The sequence below is a fragment of the Prorops nasuta genome, unplaced genomic scaffold (genome assembly GCF_024137725.1).
Source record: "Prorops nasuta isolate Cenicafe-Biocafe unplaced genomic scaffold, Cenicafe_Pnas_1.2 PNAS00008, whole genome shotgun sequence".
NCBI lineage: Eukaryota > Metazoa > Arthropoda > Insecta > Hymenoptera > Bethylidae > Prorops > Prorops nasuta.
The window spans coordinates 1747240-1762160 of NW_027116805.1; the positions used below are offsets into that span (position 1 = coordinate 1747240).

The 14921-nt window shown below is 38.4% G+C and overlaps 2 protein-coding genes across 4 annotated transcripts in view; one reads left to right on the forward strand and one right to left on the reverse strand.

Annotated features, from left to right (window-relative positions):
* The first annotated feature begins 2473 nt into the window (after window positions 1-2473).
* LOC136775440 (plasminogen) lies at window positions 2474-11275 on the forward strand. 2 transcript variants are annotated; one of them, XM_066730208.1, is made up of 11 exons: window positions 2474-3176; window positions 4124-4214; window positions 8836-8932; window positions 9005-9126; window positions 9193-9300; window positions 9373-9503; window positions 9641-9780; window positions 9855-10054; window positions 10139-10273; window positions 10348-10572; window positions 10629-11275. In XM_066730208.1, exons 2-11 carry the CDS (start codon window positions 4125-4127, stop codon window positions 10920-10922), a joined length of 1542 nt encoding a protein of 513 aa, XP_066586305.1. In that variant the 5' UTR covers window positions 2474-3176; window position 4124; the 3' UTR covers window positions 10923-11275. The 2 variants fall into 2 exon arrangements, with proteins under 2 accessions (XP_066586305.1, XP_066586306.1); XM_066730209.1 differs by having other exon boundaries at window positions 9641-9771.
* Window positions 11276-11448: 173 nt separating this feature from the next.
* nudC (nuclear distribution C, dynein complex regulator) overlaps window positions 11449-14921 on the reverse strand; it is an 87616-nt gene continuing 84143 nt past the window's right edge. For both annotated transcript variants that reach the window (XM_066730210.1, XM_066730211.1), the window contains 3 exons: window positions 12892-13086; window positions 11925-12127; window positions 11449-11849 (listed from right to left, as the gene is read on the reverse strand). In XM_066730210.1, coding sequence (XP_066586307.1) covers window positions 11798-11849; window positions 11925-12127; window positions 12892-13086 — 450 coding nt within the window. In that variant the 3' untranslated portion in view covers window positions 11449-11797. The remainder of the gene's footprint in view (window positions 11850-11924; window positions 12128-12891; window positions 13087-14921) is intronic.

Genomic DNA, 14921 nt, shown 5'->3' on the forward strand with positions numbered 1-14921 from the left:
CCTTCTGTAGTCTGACCGAAAAGCTTTGCATGCTAGCGACATCTATCAACTACTCGGTCGGCATGAGTCGGAAATGAAGAAAAGCGCGAACGTAGAGAGAGAATTGAATCACAGCTAAAGGCAGATTCCAATAAGACAAATGTTAATTAAGAACGCTGAAGAATAGATTGTTGTTTTTGGAATGACAAAACAAAGGGAAAATAATTTTCATGCTATAACGATTAGAAAAGGTGGAAAATACGGATTTCTATAAACAAAGTGGAATTATTTTAAACATTAATTATAAAAGGAGAAAAGAGTAGAAGAAGAAACAGAGGAAGGAGAGAGCAGTTTTGGGAACATAATCTATTATTGAAGTCTGTTAGAAGGGCGGTGAGAGGTGAAGAAGGTGGTCTTAAAGGGAATTTGCAAGGTTTCGCGGGTGGTCCTTGCCTGGAACACGAAGAGGGTTTGGGGAGAAACATTCGAATGCTATAAATAAATATAAATAAATTGATTTGCCGGCATTAGCATAAGTAGCCTCCACCGAGCTTGGTCCCGGTTCCTCCCGTTCTTTATCCCACTATTCTTGCTCCGTCTTTTCTCTTAGGGAGAAAAGCGACGGACGTTGATTTATATCGATGTCCCTTCGGTCCAGCATTCGCCCTCGGGTCCCTTTAAAAGGCTACCCGAACTTTCTGTATTCCTCCGGGGAATTAAGTATTGCTCGGTATCCTTTCTCACGCGTCGATGAAGATAAACGAAGCTTGACTGACGGCCAAATAGCCAAGCTACTCGCGAACCTAACCGACCTTATTAAACATTTCTCGAGCCGAAAAAATTACACGCACAGGAGCCCTCGTTATCCAAAGCTTAATAAATCAATTTCACACGGATAATCGCAACTATCGAGTTACCCGATGTCGTTTCGCAAAATCTCCATCAACACATATGCATACCAATTTGCGTAATGGGACTAATTGTCCAAATAAATTTCAATCTCTCGTTCGAAATTTATCGCCGATTATTATATGCCGCGCGTTTTATCTTGTTATACACTCTTACCAATCTTCATCTTCATCATCATCATCATCATCATCATCATTATCATGATCGCTGTCGTCGTCGTCGTCGTGGTTACGTTGGCTATTTATCCTTGCCAAAGCCAATACACCACGTACCGATGCATTCTCAATCTCGCTGTCCTTAATAGTTCACCCAGTCCATAATCATAATAATCATTTAACCACCAAAAAATGCATCCTTGCACAAAGCATGGCGAACGATTTATTTCAACCAATCACCGTAATAGTTTATCGAGCCAGTAATTTTCGTGAAAAAGCCTCATTGATTTCTGTCTCTTTTGTTTTCTTTCGCACACGCGCATTATCAAAGCACACGAGAGTACGTTTTATAGTTTTGAACGGTAATCATGTTCACCGCTACCAGAATTCGTTATGTTTACGAAGGATGGATTCTGGATAACTTTTAATCAATAAGTTTTTGCATTCGGCTGCCAAAAGAAACTCGGAATCGAATGCAATCATATCGTTTCGTGAATCAACGCCACTTAGCATCGTAAAACGATGCTCGTTCTTAGCGAAATCACCGGTTTCGCGAGCCTCTCTTATTCTTTCCCCAAAAAACACGTAATTTCGTACAATCATCCGCGGGAGTAAAAGTGAAGGGCGTGTCCGGGGCCACGGGGATAGAAGGATGAGGACCGAGCTCTGTTGTGTGTCATTAACGAAAATCCTTGAAATCCTTCAAATCGTCCCCCTACCCCTCTGTCTCTTCCTTTCCCTCAACCATCCTCTCAACATTTTCTCAACGAATAATATTGTACCTGTCGCAAACCAGATTTAGAATCTCTTCGGGGAACTAGACAACGTTTTATTGAGAAACATCAGTATCATTATCCGTTTCCCGGTAAATCTGAATAGACAGAAATAATCACACCGTTTTACTTAAAACACATATAGAGATAACCAAAAAGTCCATGAAATTTCTAATCCGAAGATTGCCTAAAATTATCGATACTAAACTTTAATAACATAGAATTACAAGGAAGAGTTTTATTAAAAGAAATTCAGTGCTGTAGCTCGTTAAATTTGTACAATAACATTATATGTTGTTCAAAATATGTAGTACGTGCATGGTTGGTTAAAAACGGTAAAATGATAAGATTGCAGATGCAGGAGGGAGGAGGAGCGCCCGAAGAAAAATGATTTTCCGATTGATTAATTTGCCGGTGGTTTTGCGTAGGTCGTTGCACAAATAAGCCAGAAAAGCATGAAACGATTGAAACTTTATACAGAAGGGGATCCGAATAAGGCAAAGTTTACGTTTTCCAATGATTTATATGCAAGGCGCCAATGACGTGTAGAGTTGAGGAACGCGCAATGCATACCTGGAGTAGCTCCGATTCCCCACCATGATAGCTCGTGGAGTCTCTGGTCACCCTCCACTTCCGCCTGGACGGCAGCTACTCGGTTCAGCCGCTACAGGCTACTTCCTCGCTTCTGTGTATCTCGCCAGTCGAGCCGGAGCCCGGAGCCACGTGCGTGGCTCAAGTGGCTTCTCACCAGACTCCATCCAACACCACCACTCGCCTCCATCGATAAATCCTCTCAAACGCCTACCATCAATTTCCCATATCGAACGTTCTCCGTCCTTTTCACCATCTCCCACACAAAAACACTTACTCAAAATCCAGTGTTATTATCCAAGCCGAAAAAATTCTACGTGACCGTGAAAACGGTCCGTGCTAAGTGTGTTCTTCATTTAATTTTTATTTCTCCAGAAGAGTGATTCGATTGGAATATTTATTACTTTGATGTACATTAGTTTATTTCAAGGTAAATGGATGCAAGAAAATTCGAGTGGTCGAGGTGATATTTTGACAGAGTTGCGTGGTTGTTTGAGCGAACCCTAGCGAACCAGTTGGATCATTTTCCATATCACGGTGAAGGGGGATTTTGGTGAACTCGGAGACGTCAGTAATTTGGACGTGATTGATAGGAGCAGCGAGGACTAAAAATACCAGCGAGTTCCGCGGTCCGCCACAAGAGCGTCTCGTCTCGTTTCGTATCGTCTCGTACCGTCGACATTTTCACCAAGAGGATATTTCCAAGAAAATATTCGTCGCGTTCTCCATGAGTGTCTGGCCACAGTTGGACGCTACCACTCGATAATAGGTGAAAAACCTCGTGTATTCCTCTTATGATACTTTACATAAAAAAAAGTATATATATAATATATGTTTGATTTATAAAATTATAATTATACGTACACAGCAAACGAATGACTATAATAAAATATTATATATGTTATAATAAATTTTATGGTCCAAGAATTGAGGCGCTTTTTCTGCAAATTTAAATTCGGGATGCATATGCATTTTTGAGTCTGAATGGTGGAAGGAGGGTGGAGGGGGGAGGCATACGAATCTGAGGATTTTAAGCGAACCCTGGGGAGGATAAGAGTGTTCAAGGGGGATGGGTCTGATTCAAGGTCAAGTTCTCTGAGCTCCTGAGCTCGTTGGAAGCGTCGCGACGGCGTCGTCGCGGTCACCGGTGGCGTCTCCTCGCGAGGAGTCGCGGTTCTCATATTTATAGACATAGACGTGTAGAGAGCGTAACCGCAACCAGTATCGTTTACTGTATCGCGTATTACTGGCAGCTGAAGGGTCCCGTCCCGTGGTAGGAGCACGTGTGCACAGAATGCGTGTGCAGGCGTGAGCAGCGCGTCATCCGGGCGTCCACGTGCGCTGAGAAACTCGCCGGAAACATCGTCGGAGAAATAAGCAAAGGGGGCCTCCCGTATAAATATCACAGATCAAAATCAAACGGATCAACCAAACCACCAGTCTTCGTCCTAAAATTCTAGGTACAATCCTATAGAAACAGGATTGACTTGAAAGAATAAAATTCGATTGAAAAATGGTGCAAACATTTAAATAGGGATGTGTAATTCGAACTTTGTAAGCTTTCAAGCAAATAGCTGTGATTAATGGAAATAGAAAATTTTGAAGAAATAAGGAATAATAGCAAAATTAATTGTTTAATTGTGGTGAACAAGAGGGTGATTCTGAAGGGAAAAATCAGAGTAGAAAAATTGTGAATTGGCATCTTCTTTTCTTCAGGATGGCTGCAGGAATCCAAGAGTTGACCAACGGACTGTTCGTTTTCTTTGCACTCGTCGGTCCTGCGCTAGCCGCCGGCAGCGATACCATGGTCAGTATTACGCTTCAGATACAAAATTAGTAACATTAGGTTAAAAAGCATAAACTTAGTATTTCAATTCTCCCTCGTGCTCACACCTCCGGCAAATTCCATTCCTAGTCTATTTTCTATATCCTGCATTCATTCGTATAATTTAAGTAATGGCCGTTTAAAATGTGTCTATATACATCCTCTCCCGTACTTGGATGAATTGAATAAACTCCAGGATTTTATTTTATAGTTTTGGTTATATTCGGAATTGAGGAATAATATCGTAACGTTCTTTAGGAATAAAGCGCTGTTATTTTCGAGATAGTAATAAATTGGTTGCTGGCCTGGGTGTATCGTGGAATTTGTAGCCGCCATCGGTGCAGGAAGTATGCAGGATGCAAAAAGTGGCGGTCGTGAGAAAGGGAGGAAAAAAAGGGGAGGAAAGAAAAGTACGGGGGATGGGTAAAAGAGAGGGGAAGGGATTTGCAAAGTGGCCGGAATGTCGCACTGCGCTTCTTCGCAGCTTCCTCCTGCAGGCCAATGTAATTAGGACTAATCGTAGAAATATTTCCCTTGGAAAAAGTTCGCGCGTAGCTTTTAATAGCGCAAAACTTATCGCTTGCTATCAGCAATTAGCATACTCTTTAAAGCAAAGACTATTTTGCTTGTAATTTGCAACGATTCTTACTTATATATGTATATACTTTATACATGCTACGTATGTATATATATGTACCCATTTATGGCTCTATCAAATCCAATATTTTGTCAATTCGACATTTTTTCTTCGTTCTTTTTACATACAAGACCATTCATATAACGTTCAATAATATTGCTTCCTTCGCGCGAACAAAGCATAGAACTCTTGTTTAAATTAATCTTTGAAGAAAAAAAAATTGTTTCGTTTATACTGGTTGTCGATTATAAACAGTCAAAGAAGGAATGCTATTTGCAATGAGAGATTTCTGTTTGGCTCAAGCCATTAGAGAGTGATTGATGGCTTTTTCAACAAGTGTTCGCTTTTATCATTAAACGGACGTGACATTGTTAAGTGCACTCGCGTTTTGTATTTAGCAATCGTTGTGAATTGAGTGGGATGCAATAGAAACGAGTTATACCAGTGTAACTCAACTGCGTATAAAGAACTTCCGACTGTAATTAATACTGTACATTAAATATTGTTACTGCAGATAATTAGTAAAACAAACCGGTACAACTTAACGAAGTATCGTTAAGAAGACAAACAGAGTTTTTATGGATTTATTTGCTGCAGGTCAATTTTCATTAAACTCATGAGACTTTGATCAATTTTTTTTTTTTGATACGTGAAAATAGGATGTTAATTAAACGATATTTCTGGAATCAATGTCTTTTGAGGTCGTTAAACGTCACAGGCGTGAAACAATGAAAACCTATAGGGGTTTCGCGACATAAAGTTGAGTGTATAGAGTCACCGAGGCCAATCCGGAAATAACCATAGTCATAAACGCAGACCGTATGCGCATACGTGAAAGGGCAAAATAAAAGTATCAAAAAACCGAAGAGCGGAGGGAGAAGCAGAAGAAGCAGAAAAGAGAATGAAGATGAAGAAGAAGAGGAAGTAGAATATTTAGCAGAGGCTAAAAAGATGCAGGTGACTGATGTTGTGTCAAAGATATATACTCTAACTTTTCAATCTCCTATTTGTAAATAATTTGCTTAAAATATGCTCGGGCTGTTCATTCGTTACATCAACTGCACTCTTAATCGTTCCATAAAAGCGAGCAACGTTTATATAAGCCACGTTATTTTAAGAGTGGTCATTGATTTCAGCTCTGGTACCGTAATGAGAGTATATATAGTTAATTAATCATAACAGAGTTTTGAATGAAAGCTTTCGAGATATCTGTATAGAAAAAATTGGAAAAATATCATCGTCCGTGTGGGAAGATTTTGAAGGACTGGTTGAATAAGCAGACGCGAAGAATACTGGAAGAGATCTATATTGGTGCATTAGTGGGTCCCAGCTATAGGCTGAAGCTGAGTTGCCTCGCATCTCTCGGAGGAATCGGCAAAAACTGCGCGTCTCTCAAACGAAAGACTAACTAACCTCCTCCGTTTAAAACCCAATATAGTGAACAAGAATCATGATTAATAGCTTTTTCTTAAGCATATACACGTTTCATTAGTTTTAACATGCTATCTTATGTTGAGTAAATGGGAAAAGAAGAGAATTGAAAATGGTACAACTGTTGAATTTTACGGGAAAATAACGTGATGTAAGGAATGTTTTGAGGGAGTTGGACGAAAGTCCTTTGTGGGCGATACGGTAGGAAGGTTTTGAGACTAGAAACTTCCTCGAGACACAAAGGACGGCATGGGAGGTTGACAAAAAAGTGGAACAAGATTCGGTAGCACGGAGATACGATCGACGAGTGGTGAGACAGTCCGGGCTATGCCGTAGATGGCGTCGTTGTCAGCGGGATGGTAGGTTCAGCCAAGGGAACCCAAAATGGTTGTTGATTTCTTTCTTTCGTGGAGTCCCCTGCTGCACAGTTTTAATATGGCCACGCAGACGAGGACATGTAACTCGTGGAATGTTCGCTATGGCAAGATCGCGGTCTGATTTATTGTCTTTTACGATCGAAAGGTCGCCTTCCGCCTACATTGAACTCGCATGCACACGCCATCTTGGAAATGTCAACTAAACATTCTAATTTATTTCTAGTACTCCTCCAACATTACGCTCGCAGCACATTAAATTGTTTCTACCACTTGTGGTCCACTGACAACAAGACCAACAAGGATTTTATTGCTTTCATCTGGTTTAGCTTTCTTCAGATTTTGTCATAATCTCGCCTATATAAGCAGCTTTTCTCTCGAATCTCTGCAATGTAAGATCCTCGTGTGGATAGAGATCTACTTTACAGACTGAACATCCTTTAATTAACACGCACCTGTAGTGTGTTGATCCGTGAAGATTTTCAGGTGGCGTGTGCCTTGGTCCAGAAGTTCAGGACTAAAGATGTTTCCACAGGGAGAGGAGATCGTATTGCGAAAACAGGTTTCAAGCCTCTTTTTGTATAATCGTTCAGCGAACATGCTAATTAAACGATCGTGTACGCGATATCTTATTAAGAATGCATCACGTGCGAAATTCACTTGGAATTTCGAGCAGGTCGGGTTGCTCTTCGGCCTCTATTGGTTCCATTGAGTTCGTACAGAATTAAATTTCGAATTATGTCGCGTTTGATAAAGCTGCAAGGTCCATATTCCGAGAGTTGTCGTCCCTCGTTACAATTTAACCACTTTTAACATATAATCAGCTTCCTATTGGTCCAAAGCACACTCGAGGCTACGTATGTTTGCCGCAATTACCGAGTCATTCAAAAGTCTTCGTGATAATGCTGAAATAGCCGATACGATATTTGAAACCTTAAAAAATTACGTTATCCTTATACAACGCGGTACTTCGTTGCATCTATTTTTAAACTGATAACACCGAGAATATACCACCAACGCGACCGTATAAGATATATCAAAGTGTCCCGTTTCACGCTGTCTAATAGGATCAATTGCCGTTTAATATCAGAGAAGTTATACTTAGGCTTAATAAATTGTGGTCTACCGCTATCTTAACTATTTTTAAGCGAGTTAAGTGAATTTGCTTGTCGGTGTGAATATCTCGCACGATGCCAATTCCAAGGCAGCGTTAAACTCAATTTGCTGGGACGATAATGGCAGCAGAGGTGGTGGCCACGGGCCGCTAATTGTGGTTACACAATGTCACCAGCGTAGGTCGAGATAACTATCATTCCAGCGGTCGTTGGAGAGCCGTACAATCGAATTCCCATAGACTTTTGCCAAAAATGGTACCTAAATTGACACCTCTCACGAAGAAAACGGAGATTGAAAATTGCATCTTCCCTTATGGCGGTCCTCGTTAGCTTTGGCTTCTTCGAATTACCTCATCGAGGTCAAATGTGTCATTGCACGCATCATTGATATTGAGATAATCAATCCAACGTTTGTATTCGCAGCTCATTGCGTAAACGCGCATCGCGAATATGCGTCTGAATTTTCCTGTACGAAGCTAACCTCAACCCAATTTCGATAGCCTGGCACGATGACCCTATATTTATAAACACAACTGAAAACTAACAAAGATAAACGCAAATCTCATAAAAAATCGTCTAAAGACGGAACCTACCTTGAGTAACTTCTATCGTTCAGTAAACAATTTAATACTATTCAACTGTTTACAGTGTACTAAATTGAGCGTGTAATTTAATATACACTGTTATATTTTCTGAATATATTATGCATCTGCTTCTCGATAACACGTCGTTTCATTCATTGTTATAAATTATAATTAAAGTAACAATAAGTAGGATGGAAAAGTAATAATAAATTTAGTGGAGCTATGAAAGTAATATATTACACATTTTCGGAACTTGACGCTTAAGTAATGGCGGTTGTTAACTATTTTAATGCTAACTGTCAGTCTTGTTTCAATTTAGTATAGACACAACCTACGTAGAGATTGCTACACCTTTACGTAGGAGGGTTATTGTTCTCTCTAACTGACAATCCTGACCACACTTTTCACCGTGAGTACAATCTACCTTCGTAACTTTTTTTAAAGAGCTCCACCATATTTTAGAGGGAGAATCGCAGCATTGGATCCACAGCCCGAGATGGACTAGGTTGGGTCTATCCGGTCAATCAGAGTTGGATAGTCGAAGATACTAAAAGAAACAGTGAGTTAATTTATTTTCAGATTCCTCCAATTATAATAGCGCAATTCTAATCTCTGGACATTCGTTTCCTAGGCTCATCAAGATCTTTGCACTTTACTAATTGGAGCGAATGGTCGGTTTGCGATCGACACTGTATGCAAAATCGTGTGAAGAGATGTCGAACGAAGACTGTGTGTGGAACTACAGTACTGAGGGTACTTGGTTTGGAATCTCCTTTATTACATTTTTGTTTTAATAATAATAAAAGTAAAACGTTGCAGGAGGAGCGAGTCTGCGAGCACAAGAGAAAAGGAAGAAAGAGACGATGCAATGGTCGTGAACAGCGTCGAGGACATCGAAGAAAAGATAAAAATTTTCATATAGTTCAGGTATTCACTTAATTGTAAATGGTAAGTAATTAAATTAGAGTTTACATTAATTTGTATTATAACTATGCGTAGACCTCCAAAGAAGCGGAGCCCAAACAAGGAAGGAGGAGAAATAAGGATGCTAAAGAACATGCTAGTAATCTATATGGGAAATGGAGTAAATGGTCTTCTTGTACCCGTTTATGTACCACGCAAAGGCATAGGTATAAATGTTTAATAATATGAGTAATAATAATCGTTAAATAGTTGCAGGATATTACTTTATTTGATAAATTTAAATGGATTCGTTAAACTAAAATGGGTAATAGTTCGATTAACAAAGCAAATTTACCGACTGCAGGTGGTGTAGAAAACCTGGTATCTGTGGTCGAGACGTAATCAGGGAAAGTGCATATTGTTACGTGGAGGGTAGCTTCTGCCAAAGGTGGATCCAAAGAAAGTTTCGAGGGAGTCAGGAAGATGATGACGAGGGTAATTTCTGTATGGATGAAAGTATTCCCTTTACATTTAACTTGCCGCTTTGACAGATTTTTTGGATCTTTTTGTTTGTATAGACTCAATCCTGGATGAATTTGAATTGAATCCTGATACAATAGGAAATTTGACTCCTGAAGCGAATCCTTATACATGGAAATGTGGAATTGTAAGCCCTCAGAAGAACTCTAGACTATCCTATTTTACTAGAATTATTGGAGGCAGGCCAACTATCCCTGGAAGCTGGCCTTGGCAAGTGGCAGTACTCAATAGGTTTAGGGTAAAATTGATTATTACTTTTATATATATATTTTAAAAAATTATCAAACTCTTACAGTACTTGATAGTAACTTTCATTTCTTAGGAAGCCTTTTGTGGAGGAACTCTGGTATCCCCAAGATGGGTATTAACGGCTGCCCACTGTATTAGAAAAAGACTTTATGTTCGAATTGGAGAACACGATTTGACTGTAAAAGAAGGAACAGAATTAGAATTCAGAGTAATATAAACAGAACAATTTCAGGTCGTCGATGTAAAATATGTCTTTATTAAAAACATATCTTTTCTTTTAAGGTGGACTCTATAATTATACATCCAAAGTACGACGCAGAAACAGTAGATAACGACTTAGCTTTACTGCGTCTTCCAGTAACTTTAACGAAGACAGCATCCAGGGGGATTGCCTGTCTTCCTACGCCGAATCAACCACTGCCAACGAATCAATTATGTACTATTATTGGTTGGGGTAAATCCAGGGTCATCGACGATTTCGGTACCGACGTTCTCCATGAGGCAAAGGTAGGAACAGAAGAAGAAATAATGTATTTAAAATACTATAAAAACTCATTCTTCAGATTCCAATAGTATCTGAAGAGACTTGTAGGGATGCTTACATGGATCATAGGATAACAGAAAACATGTTTTGCGCTGGTTACCGACATAGAAAAACAGATTCCTGCGCTGGTGACAGTGGGGGACCACTTCTTTGTAGAGATTACAAAAAGTCAGAAAATCCTTGGACAATTTTTGGTATTACTAGCTTTGGTGATGGTTGTGGCAAACGATCGAAGTTAGGAGTATACACTCGCATTACCAATTACATCCACTGGATTAATAAAGTTATGAAGCAAACTGATCACTCTACATAACTAATTTCTATCTTAAATATTCTTGAAGGCCATAATTTTTGCATTACATTCATACTAACTTAAAGGCACATTTCTGATTAATATTAATTGATAAATTTAAACTAAAAGTGTATAAACATAGTCTATTGGATTTTTGTAAAAATTCATTCATGAATATTGTGATTCTTATTTTTATATTATTGAGAATAAATGCCAGTAATATAGGATGCGTGACTACAATACTTCGTCTATTAGCAGTAAACATGTGAACTTTTGTAATAAAAGTATTTATTAAATTAAAAAATATCATAATATTAATAAGCTTATAGTATAATTATTTTGTTAACTTTAGGACATTATGTTAAAACTTTCATACAGTAAGAAATAAAATTTTATTTAAAAAACTTTTTGTAATTAAACGTGGGATATGAAAAGCTGTGTATCTTATTATAAGTAAAAGAAATATAATAACAGTGATATCAATTTGTATTGCGCGAATCTGTAGTATAATTTGTTTAATATGTAAATAAGTGAAATGTATAAATAAACCTGAGATTAAATCGTGTTCGGAGAGATAATGTTCAATTATTTGTTGAAATAAAGCGAAACTTAATATTATTATTTACTTAATTGTAGCTGAAAGTAAAAATTCAATGAAATGCATTTCTTTATAGGTGTATAAAGGAAAAATTTATGTAAATTAAATAAACCTAACAATGAAATTAATTGCGAAGAAATAATAATTAAATTAATTTGTGTAATAAAACTTAATTCTATTGCTTATTTAATCTAAGATCGAAGTGAGAGGAGAACAGAACATTGATTTTTTCTACACCTACAAAGAGGAAAGTTTCGCGTTTTCGAGATAAATAATTTCACATTTGTTAATGAATTATTTAATTAAATTTGCATTTGGAAAAGTCCATCTCTGGATGTTGCTCCATGAACCTAAAAAATAAATATTAGATTTTTGTATAAACATATCTAAATAAGCTTTAAAAAATTAAGTATAAAGTTGCATACTTTTTAATGACATCTTGTTTCTTCTGTTCATCAGAAGTTGGCAGACCAAGCTCTTTCTGTCGTTGGTCGTACATCATCTTCTCAACCAGACCTCTAGTCTCTCCATCCAAATCAGATAATTTACTAGGTTCCGGATTGACTTTCTTTGTGCTAATTTCTGGATCGCAAGTCACTACATGGGCCCACCACTGCATCTTGTTCACCTGTCGAAGAATATTACATTCATAATTCGAGTCGTTTGACATTTTTGCATTTTATTGCTATTTTAACACAAGGTAACGCGTGTTTATAACAAAGAAGTCTGATTGAAAATGACCTGCTGCTAATAATACGAATTAAAGATCCGGAAATTATTAAGACGAGTATGAGCTTCGGATAACAACACTCGGTTAATTAACCACAAGCTTGTTAAGAGTTAAGATTACTGATAAAACGCTATTCTGGCAGCTTCGTGTGACATGCAACAGAAAGAGGGTAGGACGATTTTCTGCGTTTGATTAATATCGAAACCTTCGTCCGATTAAACTTTTTTTCTCCACGGGGGTACGAAGGACACGACAGTTCATTGATTTTTGTTTAACTTGGGTTCGATACAGACTTAACTCCAGTCACCGTTGATTGTGGGGGTTTTAGATTCGATGAAACCGCCTGTATTTCAAGGTTCAGTCTCAAGGTCACTCGTGAAAAAGCGCGAATGCCAAGATTCAGGGCTTCTAATGACGAAATCGTGCTGACTTTTGGATTCGATTTATGTAAATCGTAAAGCTAATAAATATATCAAAAATAGCAATCGCAGTAAAAACATCAAATACATCACCGAATTACTACATTCTCTCTTCTTTTATATCATCTTGATAATCAATAAGCACATAAATATTTCGTAACGAAAAGCATAAAATTAATGAATTAACTTCCCTATTCAAGCAAAAAATAAAATTAAGTAGACAATATCGAAGAAAATGATTACCTTTTCCAAGTTGATCAAGAGAGTCTTTCCGTCTTCGATGACCCAAGTGGAATCCTCCAATTTGACTTCATATGGGAAATCGCCATCGATGATCGGTGGTTGACCTTTCACGCCGCAAGTCAAATGTTTCTTCGTAATTGTAACAGCAACGTCTCTTGGCTTGGCTGTGAAATTTACTTTCAATGGTACTCGTAGCTATAACAAAAAGTAGAAAAGTCCATTTAGATCCACGCCGAAAGTTACGATAATCCTTACAATTAAAAAAAACCTTTTGCTCCTTGATGAAACGTTTTATAATATGATTCAAAATTCTTTTAAGAATACTATTTAAGGTGAATTAAAATCTGCGATTGATTTTTTGTTTAGAGATTACAAGTAGGATCGATCGATCATCGATGGAGTTGCAAAAAGATTGGTTGATGAGGGTGAATCGCTTGAAGATCGATCGTTCCGGATGGACGGATCTCTCGACCTTCCAGTTTAAGCCAGGGTAAAATGACCATTTTTGTAAGAAGTGTCTGCGAGAGTTTTTCGCTGGATGCGCTCTTCCATGCTCCAATTCGTCTATAACCTCCGGTATTTCATGTGTGTACGTACTAGCGAGTATAGCTGCAATTACTGGCGACCTTGGCCGGCGGCCTTGAACGAGTTAGAAGGCCCAGGACTTTCACCTCTGACCCGCCATTGGAAAGTAACGAGCGGCTCGTCACTCGACAATGACAAAGACCCTGCATTCTACGAATCCTTTCTTAACTGCATTCAGTTTTGAGTTGGTGATTTTTCGTTAATGCGTGAGAGACCGGATCATGCGAATACGCGTCATTAACGATTCGTTCAAAGGCCAAGAATAACTAGGACACGTTTGCAAAATTCATCAAAATCCCATGTTAATTCTATTTGTACTTACAAGAAAATAGGTAATAGTTAATAATCGTAGAAAATTGTTGCTGCGCATTTTTCGCGCAGTTTTGTTAAAATACACATACGAGGTGATAATCAGTAATAAGCACCAAAGGTACCGGTTACATATTATCTGATTCCTTTAACTTGTAAATTTAATTTTTCAATAAAATACAGCCAAAAGTACTTTACCGGTTAAATTAGCATCTGCTTAAGATAAAAAGAACACTCTAAATTATTTCAATAAGATTTTTATGATAATCAGTAATTGGAAAACAAATAACATACGATCGGTAAATTTTTTATTAGCTCGATAGTTCTGGTGTTAATGTCGGTTTCTAATCTTAACCTACACTCGTCGAAATAAGTATACTACCTTGGGGTTAAGGTAGCTCGGTAATTTAGCGCTAATTATGCATGCGCGCTTCACCGGAAACCGAAAGTGATCTCACTCAGGACTGGTAATTAAGGCGGATTCGCGCGCCGAAAATCCTAGATGATCTACGGAGCGTGTCTTCGGGTGTCGTAAGTTGCGTTGTAATTGTTTAAATAGGGAGAAGCTAAAGGGAAACCGAGCAGGCAAGTATATGCGGGTGATGAAGATAAGTGTATACATACAGAAACAAAGAAAGTACATATTCAATGAAATTAGGGAGAATTCAGCTATCGCTTTGTTTATCCGAAGGTTTCAACTTGTGTTATAATGACCAGCAGTAATAGATTAGATATCGAAGATACGAGCTAGGTAAAGGATGGACGAAATTGATGGAACAAGAGTGCACGAAAGATAAAGAGAAAAGGAATCGACGGTTCATCTTTCGTTGGATTTAGCAGATGATTGCTGTGGCTAGGCGAGTGCATCGATGCATGGAAGCGGATCATGGCTACCAGTCTCGAGCTTGTCGTTAGCAAAGTGGAAGATTATCGGGAGAGGAGAAGACGTAATGTCCATGACGACTCCGTAGGAAAATGCGTATTTAATTAGTTGAATTACACGGATCCGCTTAATCCATCCATATACCAATATTTATACTCTTCCCCTTCCTTCCCTTCCTTAAAGCGCAATCGACTCGCAGATAACATTTAATTAACCAATTCTCGTAATTCCACTGGATCTGCCGCATTCGCGA

What these genes read in the sequence shown, in the direction of transcription:
- LOC136775440 (XM_066730208.1), top strand. Translation starts at nt 4,125, where the DNA reads ATGGCTGCAGGAATCCAAGAGTTGACCAACGGACTGTTCGTTTTCTTT. An exon ending in GTGGAACTACAGTACTGAGG is followed by an intron (nt 9,127 to 9,192) that starts GTACTTGGTTTG and finishes AAAACGTTGCAG; the next exon opens with GAGGAGCGAGTCTGCGAGCA. An exon ending in TGATGACGAGGGTAATTTCT is followed by an intron (nt 9,781 to 9,854) that starts GTATGGATGAAA and finishes TTGTTTGTATAG; the next exon opens with ACTCAATCCTGGATGAATTT.